This window comes from Heteronotia binoei, unplaced genomic scaffold (assembly GCF_032191835.1).
Source record: "Heteronotia binoei isolate CCM8104 ecotype False Entrance Well unplaced genomic scaffold, APGP_CSIRO_Hbin_v1 ptg000055l___fragment_3, whole genome shotgun sequence".
In the NCBI taxonomy this organism is placed as follows: Eukaryota; Metazoa; Chordata; class Lepidosauria; order Squamata; family Gekkonidae; genus Heteronotia; species Heteronotia binoei.
In genome coordinates this window covers 375670-390862 of record NW_026799985.1, presented here as the reverse complement: position 1 = coordinate 390862, position 15193 = coordinate 375670, and the positions used below count along the sequence as shown (strand labels likewise).

The window sequence follows — 15193 nt, the reverse complement described above, 5'->3', positions numbered from 1 at the left end:
GCAAGAATCTGTAAAGATACATCTGCAGTTTCCAAGAATTTGGCTAGATCTCAAATTGCAGAAAACCACCTACCACTACTACTGCAGGGTGTAATTACTACTGCTACTAATTTAGCAAAGCACTTCATTTCATTCTGTCACCTCAAATCACACCTGCAGGGTGTAATTGCACTGACCCATTTTTTAGGATCTGCAGTTTTTAAACTCTTCTAAAAATCTGCTTCAAACCCTTCTAAAATTCAGATATTTCTTAAAATGTTGAGGTTTTGAGTATGGTTGCTCTGCTCTTATGAAAGTTTTTTTGGGGAGGGGATCTTTCTCAACCTGCAGCATATGTTTCCTTCATGATTTTTGTGAGCTCTGAGATGTGAACAGGAATCTTATCTCTTTTACAGTGAAAAGAAAATAACGTATTGTATGCAATATTGTGTGCAATTTTTCTGCTCAACAATGCATACAAGGGTGCTTATCAAGAAATCATACTATTATTTGCCATCAAGTTGCAGCCGATTTATGGCAACCCTGTAGTTTCCAAGGTGACAATGAAGAGGTGGTTTGTCATTGCCTGCCTCTGCATAGCAACCCTGGTACTTCTTGGAGATCTCCCATCCAAATACTAACTGCACGGCCTCCAAGACAGACAAGACAGAGCTAGCCTGGAATATCCAAGTCATACTATACCAATAAAAACAATGAAACAGGCAGCAGGTAATACCATTTAGTGAGAAAAAAATGTTGCCCAAAGGAAACGAACAAAATTTAGCACTAGTAAATTATCTCAGAGCAAATAACAGAAATTAGAGTTCATGGAATGAGTCTCTCTTATCCATATAATATAAAAATGAAAATACCAAATGATCACATAAACAGAATATATTTCATATGATACTTAAAACAGTGGCAATAATTCTAAGGCCTGAACAAAAGCCCAGGATTGGATCCCTGTCATCCCAAATCATTGAACCCCTGCAGCGGCCACCCCTACTGAGGTCAAGCAAATGGTGCTCCTCACCCCCTGTGAAACTGTTGGAACTGTCGGAAGTTGGCTGCTCAAAGCCAGATGTGGCCACCATGGACCTAGTTCACTGGATGGGGCAGGAGCAAATGGTTCCCACTCCTGAGCCAGCTGTCTGAGCCCCAGATGGGGCATGCATGAGAAGACACTCCATGCTCTGAACAAGTCAGGCATGAACAATTAACTGGTCTTCCTCTTCTTTTTTCCAACCTCTGTTGAGAGGCAGGGCCACAGGTGGTCAACACACAGCTGCCCGTTTCATAAGCCTGCTCCTGGATTAAAGGACACACCTGTTTAATATTTCTGGAGAGGACATTCTATAAAATTGGTTTAACCAGGATGCTTAACTTCCAAAGGAGGGGCAAATCAGGGAAGGGTTTCCAATGAAAATCAAAACAGATAAGCAAATTTAGAACAATGGCAGTCTTTAGTCTGACCATACTTTCTGCTCTCATTCTGCTTTCTGCTCTCATCCCAAACGTGGTCTTCCACTTTAAATTTCTATATGGCTGTATGGCTTTTACCCATACAGCCAAATCTACTTTTGAGGAAAAATAATCTTGTGTGAAAAAAATTGCCATAGCACTAAAATAACCTATGCTTTTAATATGGACTTAGCTAAGCAAAACTACAAACAAGCTGAACTTGTCAAAAAAGATAACAAAGACAGAGACTGAATTTAAGGACAGCATAACATCACTCATCTTCTACTTTAGGGAAACCCACCCGGAGGAGATTTATTTATAGTGCTGTCCTAAGAACACTATCCTGGGAGTAAGTCCCACTGAGTAGATCTGAGTAACATTGCTCTGTTAATCTCTAAAAGATGACATATTATGCAATGCTGTTATTTTTCTTTTATTAATGACCCCATGTGAGTTGCAAACTCATGGGGGATCCCAAATTGGTCAAATCATTGTTTAATGAAGGTTCTTTACTCATGTATTGTATTGGTTGATTATTATGACTATTACAACCCAAGTGCTTACCAAAACATCTCCTGCCATTGTCAGATATCACAAAGCCTGTAGGGCAGATGCACTGGAATCCTCCTGGAGTATTAGTGCAAGATCCAAAGAGACAGATATTGGGATCCTCATTGCACTCATCAATATCTGGGGGGGGGGGGGGGGGAAACCATTAGAAATATTCATGACATTGTTTCCTTTCCTTTGCATTTTTTCTAAGACTCCCAAGAATTCGCTTCAGTCAAGCACAATATTTGCTTGAGAGGCAAATCAGAATATTTTCTGTTTTTCTGTTCCTGATTTGGGCAAGTTCCTATTTTCCTCTTGTTATAATGCAATTTGCAGGGGTCATTTTTGTAGAAAAATAGGTGGTGGAGCTCATCCAGGGATTGTTATGCAGCTGCACCTACTATTCAATGGACAAGGCGGGAAGGAGGAGGCAGGGCTGGATTAACAATTAGGCCAAGTAGGCACTGGCCTATGGACACCCATGCTTTTAGGGGCCCTGGGCCAAATCCCCCTCCTTGCAGTCCTCAGAGCCTGCATGTGCAGCCAGCAACTGAGCCGCTCTTTGCCCAACTTGCTTGGTGTGGTTGCTGCTGGTGTTGTTGCCAAGTTTGCCTCTCTCTGCCTCTCCCCGCAGCTTTGCCAAAGGGGCTTTTGAGAATGTACCTGCAGGCTGCAGTGGGGGCCATGGGCAGTTGGGTAGGCGATCTGACTCTGAGATAATTTGCAAGGGGGCCCCAAAGATTTTGATGGCCTAGGGGCCTCCACAGGGTTTAATCCAGCCCTGGGAGGAGGTGGAACTCTCAGAAAGGTTCAGGAGATGTGCTCCTGTGAGCTCCTGCTGAATCCAAGGCTGGGCAATTTGTATTATAGTTTTATAGCTATATATTAATTCCCATTTTATTTCAAGAAATAAAAGCAGATTTACCATCTAGAAAGAAGTCAGATCAAATTATTCATTACTAGCACATGTATCCCTTTGATGAAATAAAGAATGTTAAAATTTTGCACAAATACTAATTTTTTTTTATTTGCACTTCAAACATGTATGTGGTTCAGAATCTACTTACAGCTTACACATAAAACTTTATGAGTTTTAAGGCATATAAACAGAAACTATTTCTTATACGAAGCTGATAGAAAGTTCCCTTTATCCTAGGCAGAAGAGTTTCACTGCTGTTAAAAATACTTTTTAGCTTTATATGCAATATACTTCTGAGTAACTTGAATGTTTGCCAAAAGTGACAATCTGTTTATACCATTTTGCTAGACCTTTTCACTCAATTACTGGAAACAATTGATTTTGTGAAACCAAGCAACCGTTTTTTCTGTTTGCATTAATAAAAACATCAAGACTTTGTTTTCTTCATCACAACAAAATCATGCCTTGTCTAGAAGTCACTACATCTATAAACACAAAACTATACTTAAAATTTCATTTTTATCAGTTCCATTACAACAGTGCAATGCTTTGTTAGTATGTAAATCAGAAACCACCACCTAAAAGCAGCCTTACCAATGCAGCTTTCACTTTTCACTTCATATCCTGGTGGGCAGATACATCTGAATGATCCTTCCAAGTTTTGACATGTTCCAGGAAAACATGAGCCAGGAAGTGCTATACACTCATTTATATCTCAATAGAAAAAAAAAGAATTTGAGAGATTCTGTAATAAATACTAATAGGCCGGAGAGGGGGGTTTGTAGCAGGAACTTATTTGCATAGTAGGCCACACACCCCTGATTTAGCCAATCCTCCTGGAGCTTACAGTAGGCTCTGTATTAAGAACCCTGCAAGCTCTTGGAGGATTGGCTACATCAGGGATATGTGGTCTAATATGTGAAGGAGTTCTTGCTACAAAAAAAGCCCTGCTAATAGGCATAAAATGCATATGTCATAACCTGGAGTAGCAATTTTGACCTCCACTCCCATATTTCTGCCTCTTTTCTGTTAAGTAACTCTGAACCTGTTTGTATATACCTTTCTACTGATTTCCAGCACTGCCATCATCAACAAAGAGCCACTACTGAGAGGATCTTTCTTTTGAGGCAGAAGCTCATTGGGTCGATCATAATGTTCCTGAAGCTAGAACCTAACCTGCTTCAGGTCCCCTCATATCCCTTTGCATGGAATTCAGGTACTCATCTTGGCTTACAAAGAGCTATACAGGTCTGTGAAAACATGAGCCAATCCATACTCAGGCTCTGGTTCAGGTACAGGTTTGTGCTTTAGCTGCAGTATAAGTAAATTTAGAGCTTTTCAACAATTTAGCTGCAGTGGTAGTAATTTTAGAGCTTTTCAACAATTTCTTGACATTCCCATGCATACTTTCATGTCAGTGAGCCTTTCTGAAATAGGACTTAATTCTGGTTAAATGTGCATAGGTTCTGTTCACTTCTGAAAATGAGATATATTTTACATCTATCACATATTTGATATCATATTTTAGTATAAGTTTCCGTTCTCAGTACTTGATGCCAGATATTCAAACTATCATATTCCTCCTAAGAGCATCACTGTTTCTAACACCACTATTGTAAACTATTTAGAAGAAAGTCCCATTGCTTTCAATGTAGCTTACTAATGAGTAAACACATATACAGCCATGGCTTGGTTAATTCCATACATACCAATGCAATTCTTGCCATCTGGAGTAAGTTCATAACCTTCATAACATAAACATTTGAAAGAGCCAATTTCATTAAAACATCTCCCATTTCTGCACACCTGACCAAAGAAGGAACTGCACTCATCAATATCTATAAACAAGCAAGAGAAAGTTAAGCATTTCTAGTGAGGTGTCTACAAAATGTAATATATATACAGGTTCAATTTGCATGATATGGGATGAACATATTCAATAAATAATTTTATGGAAAAAGACAAATCACAGCAAGTAAGGGAAGAGATGCTTGTGAATACATTTTTTCTTCCTACAAAGTTAGCAATGAAGGGGTTTCTATTTATGTTACAGTGGTGTACTGTACCACTTTTGTGCTTTTGTAGAAGTGCAATAATTAAAAAAGCAATGAGGGAGTAATTTATTCAGGCATTTTTTTGAGCAGGAATGCACAGAAATGCAGTTTCGGCTGGTTTGGTATCAGGGTGTGTGGCCTAATATGCAAATAAGTTCCTTTTGGGCTTTTTCTAAAAAAAAAGTCCTGTGTGAAACAATGGTGATGCCAGGGTATGACCTAATATGTAAATGAGTTCCTGCTGGGCTTTTCCTACAAAACCCCCCTGAATTTATTTAATTTTAAAAATAGATGTATACATCTTAAAGATTTTGATGTTTATAAATTTCAAGGATACACAAAATTTGTTCTCTCTTATTCCAGAAAATTTGTTCTCTCTTGTTCCAGAAAATAACCAGACCAGAATTCAAGGAATAATAACAGAACATAACTAAAGGAATCCCCACCCATCTCTAGTTTTTATGAAAGTTCTTACCCATACAGTCATTATTATGAGTTAGCTCAAACCCTGGATAACACAGACAGTTATACGATCCCACCGTGTTTTTACAGGTTCCATTTCCACATGGATGTCTTTCACATTCATCAACATCTACAGAGAGAAGAAAGGGATTGTTATTTGTATAAATAGCAATGAAAACTACTATGTTAATGTTTTCTTCTTTTTTATATCATAGTTTCATGCTACATTTAATCGCCATATATATATTTTCGGATATATAATATTATCAACTCTGATCAGTTCCAAACATTTTTTTAAAGTGTCATTTAGTCCCAAACGTGCTCTCCCACTTTAAATTTCTATATGGAAAGTATTTTCTTTACATACCCATACACATAGTCTGATCATAGGATGCCTTAAAACCATTATCACAGATGCAGTAATAACTTCCCTCTTTGTCCACACATGTGCCATGACTACATACATTAGGAATTTCTTGGCATTCATTGCGATCTATATAAAAAAATGTAAAACACATGGTATTAATCCAGTCCTGTTCAATTTTGGTTGCCATGGTACCCAGAAAAAGACCAGCTATGCCACTCTAAAATGCTTGGTCTTGGTTTAACAACAATTTAAATATGATTAATTAGACCCTGTTCAGTGAATGCTATCTTTCTCCTCACATGACTCATGGGACAGCTGGTATCTATTTCTTATAGTTTTTGAATTTGTAAGCACTTTTTGGTTTTTGAAATATCAGTGCCATCTTAACATTTTCCTGGTCATTCCTTTGTTTTATAACCTCTACAGATAATTTAACAGAGGGAATGTAATCCTGGCTGGATTTCTCAGCAGCCTACTGACCATGGTATCCTACGGAGCCACCTCTCAAGACTGGGAGGCACCATGTTTTGGTGGTTTGAGTCCTACCAGGGAGTGGTCTCAATGGGTGATGCTGGGAGATTCCTGCTCTGCTCTATGACCATTCACATGTGGAATTCTAAAGGGTTCCATCTTATCCCACATGCTATTTAATATCTCCATGAAGCTGAGGTCATCAGGTTTGGGCTGTGGTGTGACCAATACGTCAATGATACCAGTTCTACCTTTCTCTCCCATCTAATACCAAGGATACTGTTGATGTTCTGAACCAATGCTTGGAATCAGTAATGAGCTGGATGAGCGGGAACAAACGGAAATTTAATCCTGACAAGACAGAGGCTCTCCAAATTAGTAGAAAGGCAGACCTGGGATCTCCCCAGTCTTGGGATAGAATTATACTCCCCTTGAAAACAGGGCTGGATTTAAGGAGGGGCAAGAGGGGGTGCCTGCCCTGGGCGCCATCAGGGGGGGTGCCAAATGGGCCACCGCACCCACACTTTCCTCCTCCCCCGGTCTGTGTGCACAGACTGGGGGAGGAGAAAGTAAGTCCTGGTGGTGTTTGCGCCATCCTCAGATCCTCTCCCCCCCCTTTCTCCTCCTTGCCTGGGGAGGCAGGCACCCCACACACACCATTTTTTTGAGTGGGAGGGCGCCATTTTTTAGTTTTGCCCCCACTAAAAAAATGGGTAAATCCGGGCCTGCTTGAAAAGCCAGGTTCATATCTTGGGACTGCTACTTGACACAGCAGTCACTGTAGAAAACCAGGTGTCTGCTGTGGTTCAGAGTGCTTTGCCCAGCTTTTGCTGAGGTACTAATTACATCTGTACCTGGGCCAGTCAGATCTAGCCATCGTGATCCATGACTTAGTTACATCTAGACTGGACTAATGTAATGTGCTGTACTCAAGGCTATCCTTGAAGAGTGTTCAGCTAATATAGAACTCTGTGGCTAGACTGCTGGTCGGGACCAGTTATCAGGAGCGTTTGACCTTAATATTACAACCATTACACTGGTTATTGATCCACTCCTGAGGCCAATTTAAGGTGTTGGTTTTAACTGTTAAAGCCCTACATGGCTTGAAACCAGTGTTCCCTCTACGCTGAGTTAGTGTAAGCTAGTTTACAGATTTTTGTCTTAGCTCAAGAAGAATGACTCCAGAGCACACTAACTTATGCAGTAGCTCATAACTTTTATGCCAGTAAATCAAAACTTTAATGTAATAACTCACAAAGTAGAATTTTTGCTCACATGACTCTGCAGCTTAAAGGAAACACTGCTAGGGATCAGGGTATCTGAAGTAGGGGTGTGCATTCGGTTCTGCCGAATCAAAGAAGCCACCGAATCACCCCTGATTCGGAAGTATATGGCACCGTATACTTCTGAATCCAATTGGGACCCATTATACGGGAGCTGTATACGGCTCCCCATATACTTCCATATATACCCCGTATAGATATTCGGAAGTATTCGGAAGTCCATGGAAAAGGCAGGAAAGGAGCTTCTGCAGCCTCAGGGGAGCTGCTTGCCTCCTTTCCTGTCTTTGGAAGCCTTTTCCCACCTCTCCCATAGCCTCCCTGGGATCAGGGAGGGAGGCAGAGGGGGAGAGGAGCCCCAGCAGCCAATCCAAAGCATGCATTTGCAAAATGCATTGCAAATGCATGCTTTGCAGGGCTGTTGTGTAGCTGATGACTGGGCTAATCCCCCAGCCATGTTGTTCTTTTGTTTACTTGGGTATCCAAGTAAACAGAGTTATCTGGCCAATCACAGAGCAGTGCTATTTTTTTGAAATTGCTCTGTGTAGGGTCAGAGAACCTTTTTAAGGAGTCTGTCTGTCTGGACTCCATTCCATTGCTGCTGTGTTGGTGTGAGAGAAAGATTGTGATGCGCTGGCCCTTGGCCTCAGCTGCTGCTGCTGGTCTTTCTCAACCTTGCCTGACTTGCCTGGAGTAGAGAAGATGTCTAAGGTAAGACAGTCTTGGGGTTCTTGTTTTTATTTTAGTTAGTAAAAGGACTTTTTAAGACTCAGAGTCCCTTTACTTATCCAGATTTGGGTGGGTGAGTACTGGGTAGCTTATTTGGGGTTAGGGTTAGAGGGTTCTGCTGGGGGTGGGGTGGGGTTTGCCAATCTGCCCATATCTCACTTTAGTGAGAGGACTTTTAAAAGTGCAGTGTCCTTTTACTTTTCCTGATCTGGGTGGCTTGGTTTTCTTGAGGTTAGGGTGAAGGTTTTTTTGGGCAGGAGGGGTCCTGTATTGTTAAAAGTCAATTTTTTTTACTGTTTTAAAAGGATTCTATGTTTGATTTGTTACTGCTGTGTTGTGCTGCTGTTGTTCCTTTTCTCTTCTGGTTCTGGTTCTTGTGGGGGGGGGGGAGGAGCTGTTTGGCCTAATTTTCATTGTTAAAAAGGTCACTTTTTTAACAGTTGAGCCTTTTCTCAGTGATCTGTTTGGATCTAATCTCTTTTGTTGCTGGTTTTGCATCCTCCTGTCCTATTGTCCCTTTTTCTGGTTCTGTTTTTTTTTGGGGGGGGGCGTTAAAAGTTAAGTTTCTTTCTGTCACGTTTGGTTTTTTTTAATTACCTCTGGTTGGTGTGGGGGTTGGTGTGTGGGCTGTGTTGGGTGGGTCACTTTCATGTTTTTATAGAGTTATTTTTGGAGTTTGAGGGTGCTTTCGGTTGCTAGTGCCACTAAATAGGCTGCCCCACTAATAAGGGCATTTTTAGGGATTGTGTTTTTTGAATTTTTTTTAAAAAATAATCCAGTTTAGGGCTTTATCTTCTTTCTAAATTCAACTAGGCCAGATAGGGATGATTTAAAAAGATTTTAGGTTTCTCATCAGGCTCAGCGTGATTACTAGGCCACATCAGGCTCCCTTTTAAAGAGACTAAGGTTGCAGTGCATCTTGCTTTCAGCCACTGAAAGCTGGTGCATCCTTAGATTTCCATAGGGTAAACCACAGCTTCTCTCAAGTTATAAGGGACACCTTTCTAGTTTGCAAGGAAATCAGGTTTGTCCCAGGATCTAGTTAGGAGAAGTTTAACGAGAAGGATATAACAAGGATTGCCTTCATCTCAAGGTAGCCTTTTAAAAACTGTAGCCAGGTAGAGGCAGGATCACCTAGTCTCCTAAACTTTACCAGACTACTACAACCCCAACCCAAAGAAGGACAGGTTAGGGACCAAAAAAACAAACAAGTTTTGGTGGGAGAGTTTTAAAAAAGAAGTCAGGGCCCCTGTTGGTTCAGGGTGCAGTGCAGTGAGTTAGGTTTGTAAAAAACCCCACTCTCAGTTCAGATTGTGTGAGATTGGCCAAGGATGACATGAGTGACAGGCAGCAGAAGAGGGGCCCTGGGGGCAAGGCCAAGGAGAAGACTAGAGAGGTGGAGGGGAGGGGGAGGACCCAGGTTTCTCCCTCACCTGTGAGTAGGGCCACTCCACAGCCGCCTTCCAGCACTCTGACCTCTGGCTGGAGTGTGATGAAGAAGAAGGCCCACCTTGGGGCTTTCATCGAAACTGCTGACTGGGCGCCCCCAGCAGAGGTGACATTAGGTGCTGGCACTGAGCAGGGGTCTGCTGCTCAGGCAGTTTCTCCTCCAGCTTATGTCGCTTGGCCTCAGCAGCCAGAGGAGGGGCAGCAAGAGCAGCCCTCCTTGGAGATGAGCTTTGGGGACAGTTTTCTGTCCAAAACGATCACCCCAAGGAGGGTGCAGAGTGTCATGCAGGAGCTGGAGGAGAAGTTGGTTGAGGAGGACCAGCCCCCTTCTTCGGTTCCTTCAGGCATCAGCAGTCCTTCACGGGATGGCCAGGAGGGGAGGCCGCATGGGGTGGAGGGGAAAGAGATGGAGAAACACGAGGTGCCTCCATCTCTGCCCACTTTCCCCTGGCGGCCAGCCCCTTCTGCCACCCTGAGACACAATGTGTCTGCCCCGAGCACCTCACAGGTGGTGGCTCTGGACACCCAAGCTGCCGGTCAGCTTGGGCATCCGTACACCTCCGAAGACTGGAAGCATTTCCAACTTATGGAGGATCCACACTATGCACAGTGCCAGCATAATGTGGAGGATCCATGCTATGCACAGTGCCAACACAGTCGTGGCCCCTCTCAACTCCGGGGGGGATGCGGAACCACCTGCGGAAGCACCACTCGGCGGTACTTCTTAAAGGGGAGAAGCAGGCTGGTGCTGGGGTGCCCAAGCAGCCAACACCACCCAGCCAGGAGGTCTGTCCCATTGCGACTACCTCCAGAGCTCTTCAGGAGAGTTCCGTGGCAGTGCAGGGATGCCAGCCATCTCTGCCAAAGATGTTTGGTGTGGGTGGCACCTGTGTGCCAAGAGAGGGAATCAGATATGGCAGGAGGGTGATCGCCTGGAACCTTGCCAGGTCGGTCGCCCATGGGCTTCCATTTTCAGTGGTCAAGAATCCTGGAGTGCTAGGGTTGCTCGAGTACCTGGTGCCCTGGTACAAAGTTCCTGCTAGAACCACCATTAGAAGGACCATTGTGCCAGCTGTTTTCAGGGCGACCAGATCTGTGGTGAAGGAGCATTTGTTCCGTGTTGCCAAGGGGACTATTCATTTCACCTCAGATCTCTGGAGCTCCCAATGTGCGTTTGAGGGGTATCTCTCCTTGACTGTGCATTGGTGGCAACCCAGTGAGCTGCAGGGTGGGGGTGGCAGTAGCGGCACACAGGGTCAGGGCTGCCAGACCGGCTATTGCTGGGCCTTGCTGCATGCCGAAGCAGTCAACATGCTGCACACGGCGGACACTCTCAGAGCCATCAGTTAAGAGGGCTGGGTAGGCAGCGGGGACGTCACCATGGGCTTCGTGGTGACTGATGGTGGCTCCAACATCAAGGCGGCTGTCCAGCGTCAGGGCCTACAACGTCTTCCTTGCGCGGCCCATCTTCTCCACCTCGTGGTTAAGGACGCATTGGGCCAGACGAAAAGCCAGGATTATCGGTATCTAGCCGCGACCCATGAGTACTGACTTCTGCTCTAGAAGTGTTGGCACATCACGGGTCACTTCTCATGCAGCAATATGGACTCATATCTGCTGCGTGAGAAACAGACACTCCAGGGCACCGCCTGATCCAGTGACGTCAGCACATGCTGGAACTCCTCCTGTGCCATGCTGGAGCGCATGGTAGAGCAGAGAGCAGCCCTGCATGCCTTTGTCTCTGAGACGAGGGTCTTTTGGGATGAGAACTGTCTCACCCAAGAGGACTGGGTGATAATTTCTCAGAATGTGGAGGTTCTTGGGCCCTTCAAGACCCACACAGAAATGCTCTCGTCTGATACAGCGAGCATCGCACTGGTCGTCCCCATGGTCCACAAGGCCCATGAGGACCTGGCCTCATTTCTAATGCCAGCTCAAGGCCATGCAGATGTTCTTCCAGTGGTTCTTCCCTGGTTGTTAGGCTGCAGGAAGGGTGTGAGGCCTGCTTTCAGACTTTCACCCAGGATAAGGTCTACATGATGGCGACCATGTTAGACCTGCACCTTAAGGGCACAGTCGCCGAGCGGGCCAATGAGCTCGATCTCTGGCAAGACGAGCTCTCTCAGAAGGTTGAGCGTTGCAGAGTCAGGGTGGGCCCAGTGCCGGTAATTGAGGAGGAGGGGGGTGGAAGCAGCTCATCTGCCACTTCCACTGCTGTTCATCCCCAACCTCCCCGGCTTGGCAGTGTTTCCCACCAGAGTCACGCCATTAAGAGTCCTGAGATGACACTTATTGGGTGGCTCGTTGGCCCCTCTGGGAGCAGTAGGCCCCTGAGAGCGGAGATGGGTGCTGCGATGGCGAGGGACTATCTTTCGGAGCTCAACAAGTCGCAGGAAACATCTCCTTTGGACTACTGGGTCACGAAGGAGGGGGTCTGGCTGGCCCTCTCCTCCATGGCCATAGCGTTCCTCTCATGCCCACCGACGAGCATGCAGAGCGAGCGCGTCTTTTCGCATATGGGCGACATTGTCTGCCTACATCGCAATTGCCTGCAACCCTGGACAGTTGAGCAGTTGGTCTTCCTGAAGGTCAACTTGCCTCTGTTTGGCTCCCCGAACGTAGACTTTGAGAGTGAATGAAGTGAGCACCTACTTGTGCCTGCATCCTCTCTTGGTCCGCACTTGGAAGGTGGTTGTAAAACACACTCCCACTAAAAATAGACTAGAGTCCAAAGACAGCCCAAAAACTCACTCACAAATTGATTGGCAGTGCATCCCCCCATCCCTCATCCATCCCCAAACCAAAAGTGAATGCTGGTTTAAAATCTGCAAAGCAATCCAAATTTCCCTAGTCCCCATCCACACATGCCTAATAATACTGAAAAGGCCATTGCAGCCCCCAACTGTAACTGACAGCACCCACAGGCCCAGCCAGGATAACTCAGTTTTTTTTTCAGGGGCAGGAGGAAGAAAGAGGGAGGTGTCAGTGATGATGACAGGCAGCCAGCAGCCATACCAATGCTGAGGTCCCTCTAATGGGACAGTGATAGCTGGTGTGTTGCTGCTGAGCTGAGAGAGAAGGAATGGTTCCCTTCCTCTCACACAATCTGTGGCCCTCTCAGTGATCTTCCTCATTTGGGGTGCAACTCTGGCTTGCCTCCTTGTGGTGCACCCCGGGTAACGCAAAAGAGCCTGGACCAGTCAACCATCCATTACTCAAGGTAAGTCTAAATGCTTCTTGCTTTGTGTCAGATACAGAATGATGTGGAGCTAGGTGTGGTCCACTGCTTCTCTTGTTTGAGAGTTGTGTTATTTGGGGCAGGGCTGGAGAACTGGCATCTGTAAATTGTGTGTTCTGTGGCAGGGAAACTGGCACCTGGGTGAGAGACCCAGAACCAGCATGCTTGTTGTGCTTGGCCAGCTCTCCCCGCGTTGTTTGGGGCAAGGTTGGAGAGCTGGCATCTGTAGATTGTGTGCTCTGTGGCAGGGAAGCTGGCACCTGGGTGAGAGACTCAGAACCAGTATGCTTGTTGTGGTTGGCCAGCTCTCCCCGTGTTGTATGGGGCAGGACTGGAGAGCTGGCATCTGGGTTTGCTGCAGCCAGGTCTGCAGAGCAGACTTTGAGCAGATTGTGTTTTGTGTGGCAGTGACATTGGCATTGGCAACTGGGTTTATACTGGTTCCAGGCCAGCAGGGTTCATAGAGTAGATAGATGGATGTAGTGCATTTGGGTCCTATAGAGATTCTCTGGTGTGAAGTTAGGTTTGGCTTTGGGTGCCCCAGGAATTGGACCCCCTGGCCCAATCTTTTTGGGACTTGGGGGTTTTGTAGAGGAGAGTCCCCTGCGGGGTCCCTGCAGTTTTGGGGGCCCCCAGTAGCCTCTAATTATGCCCCATGTTGCCATTGATTTCAATGGCCCATAGGGTATAAGGGCTGCCACCAGACATCTTATAGAATGCTGGTGATCAGTCGAGAATTCAATACCGCTTATATTGTACTGAAGCAGCGCCATAGAATGGTTTTAAAACTGAAATAAGTAAATTATGGTTTTATATGTTTTATTGGACTGATTGTATTGTATAATGTTGTGAGCCGCCCTGAGTCCGCTTGCGGAGAGGGCGGGATATAAGTTGAATGTAATAATAATAATAATGGTGGGATAGGGGCACCCTCTGTGGGTGCCCCTGGAATGGGACCCCCTGGTCCAATCTTTTTGGGACTTGGGGGGTTTGTAGGGGAGAGTCCCCTGTAAATTTGGGGGCTCTCCCTCAAACCCCCTTCCCTCCAGGCGGCTTCCAATATACCCTATTTTGCCATTGATTTCAATGGCCTAAGGGTATAATGGGGCCGTATATTCGGAAATAGCCGCACATCTACCGTATATGCGGCTATTCCAAGTACCCATATTCAGAAATATACGGTATTCCAAATTTTTTGGCCCCGTATATTTGTAAATCTGATTAATTCCAATTTTTTTTTTTTGCACACCCCTAATCTGAAGGACAGTCTTCTTCATTATGTTCCTGGCTGGGAATTATCACAGAAAGAGGCCCTCTTGACTGTACAATTGATCAAAAAAGCTGGTTCGGTGGTTATGCAAGAGAGGCGCTTTTCAGTGGCAGCCCCACAATTATGGAACAACCTCCTCAGTGAGGTGTTCCTGGCCTTCTCTCTTTCGATCTTCAGGAGTGTTATATACTGAATTGGCTACCCTGAGTTTACTGCACTGAATTTACTGCTTTGCAGTAGCTTTCACGGGTATCCAGGGAATCATGGGATTGCCTATAGACTTTGATTGATTTGAACTCTGAACAGCAACCAATGAGTGGTCTTGGCACAACACTTGACTGCCGTGATTTGGTATGGAACTTGGGGAAAGAACGCATGGACTGCTATTTACGGGCAAATGAAATCACAGCCGACAGAGAGATGTGTTCCTCAGTTTCTGTGGTAACGCTATCTTCAAGATTGCCAAGGGCCTCACTGCACCAGCAAAGCTCACAGAGAAGACCTACAGGGAGGTCATCTCAGTCCTGAACAGGCACTTCTTGCCTAAGCTGCCCATCACCGTACAATGCTTCCAGTTCCACAAGAGGGACCGATAAGCTGGGGAGATGGCCACTGCTTACCTGGCCGCACTCCGCCTAATTGCCGGCAACTGTGAGTTCGACAAACTGGAGGAAACACTGAGAGATCGGTTTGTCTGGGGCATCTGAGGTGAGAAACTACAACAGCTCTTCACAAAGGAAGGGCTGATCCTCCAGACAGCTTTCAACAATGTCACGGCCTATGAGCGAGCAGGCAAATCCCAGTCCGTTCACTAGTCAGAGGCTGTCCACCATGAGGATGCAGAGTTGGAGGGATGAGGTTTTGAGCACCCACCAAGGTCCCCCCAGACCAGCAAGCCAGCCAGGCCAGGGTTTCAGATTTTACACTTCTTATTTCTACAATTAAGACTAATGAAATTTTAA

General features: G+C 45.3%; 1 protein-coding gene across 1 annotated transcript in view; it reads right to left on the bottom strand.

Moving 5' to 3' along the window:
- The window catches only part of FBN2 (fibrillin 2), a 363281-nt gene that overhangs the window by 43669 nt on the left and 304419 nt on the right, over positions 1-15193 (bottom strand). Inside the window, exons 45-49 of the mRNA XM_060263402.1 lie at positions 5795-5920; positions 5441-5557; positions 4621-4749; positions 3506-3625; positions 2005-2130 (exon numbers count right to left, since the gene is read on the bottom strand). Coding sequence (XP_060119385.1) covers positions 2005-2130; positions 3506-3625; positions 4621-4749; positions 5441-5557; positions 5795-5920 — 618 coding nt within the window. The remainder of the gene's footprint in view (positions 1-2004; positions 2131-3505; positions 3626-4620; positions 4750-5440; positions 5558-5794; positions 5921-15193) is intronic.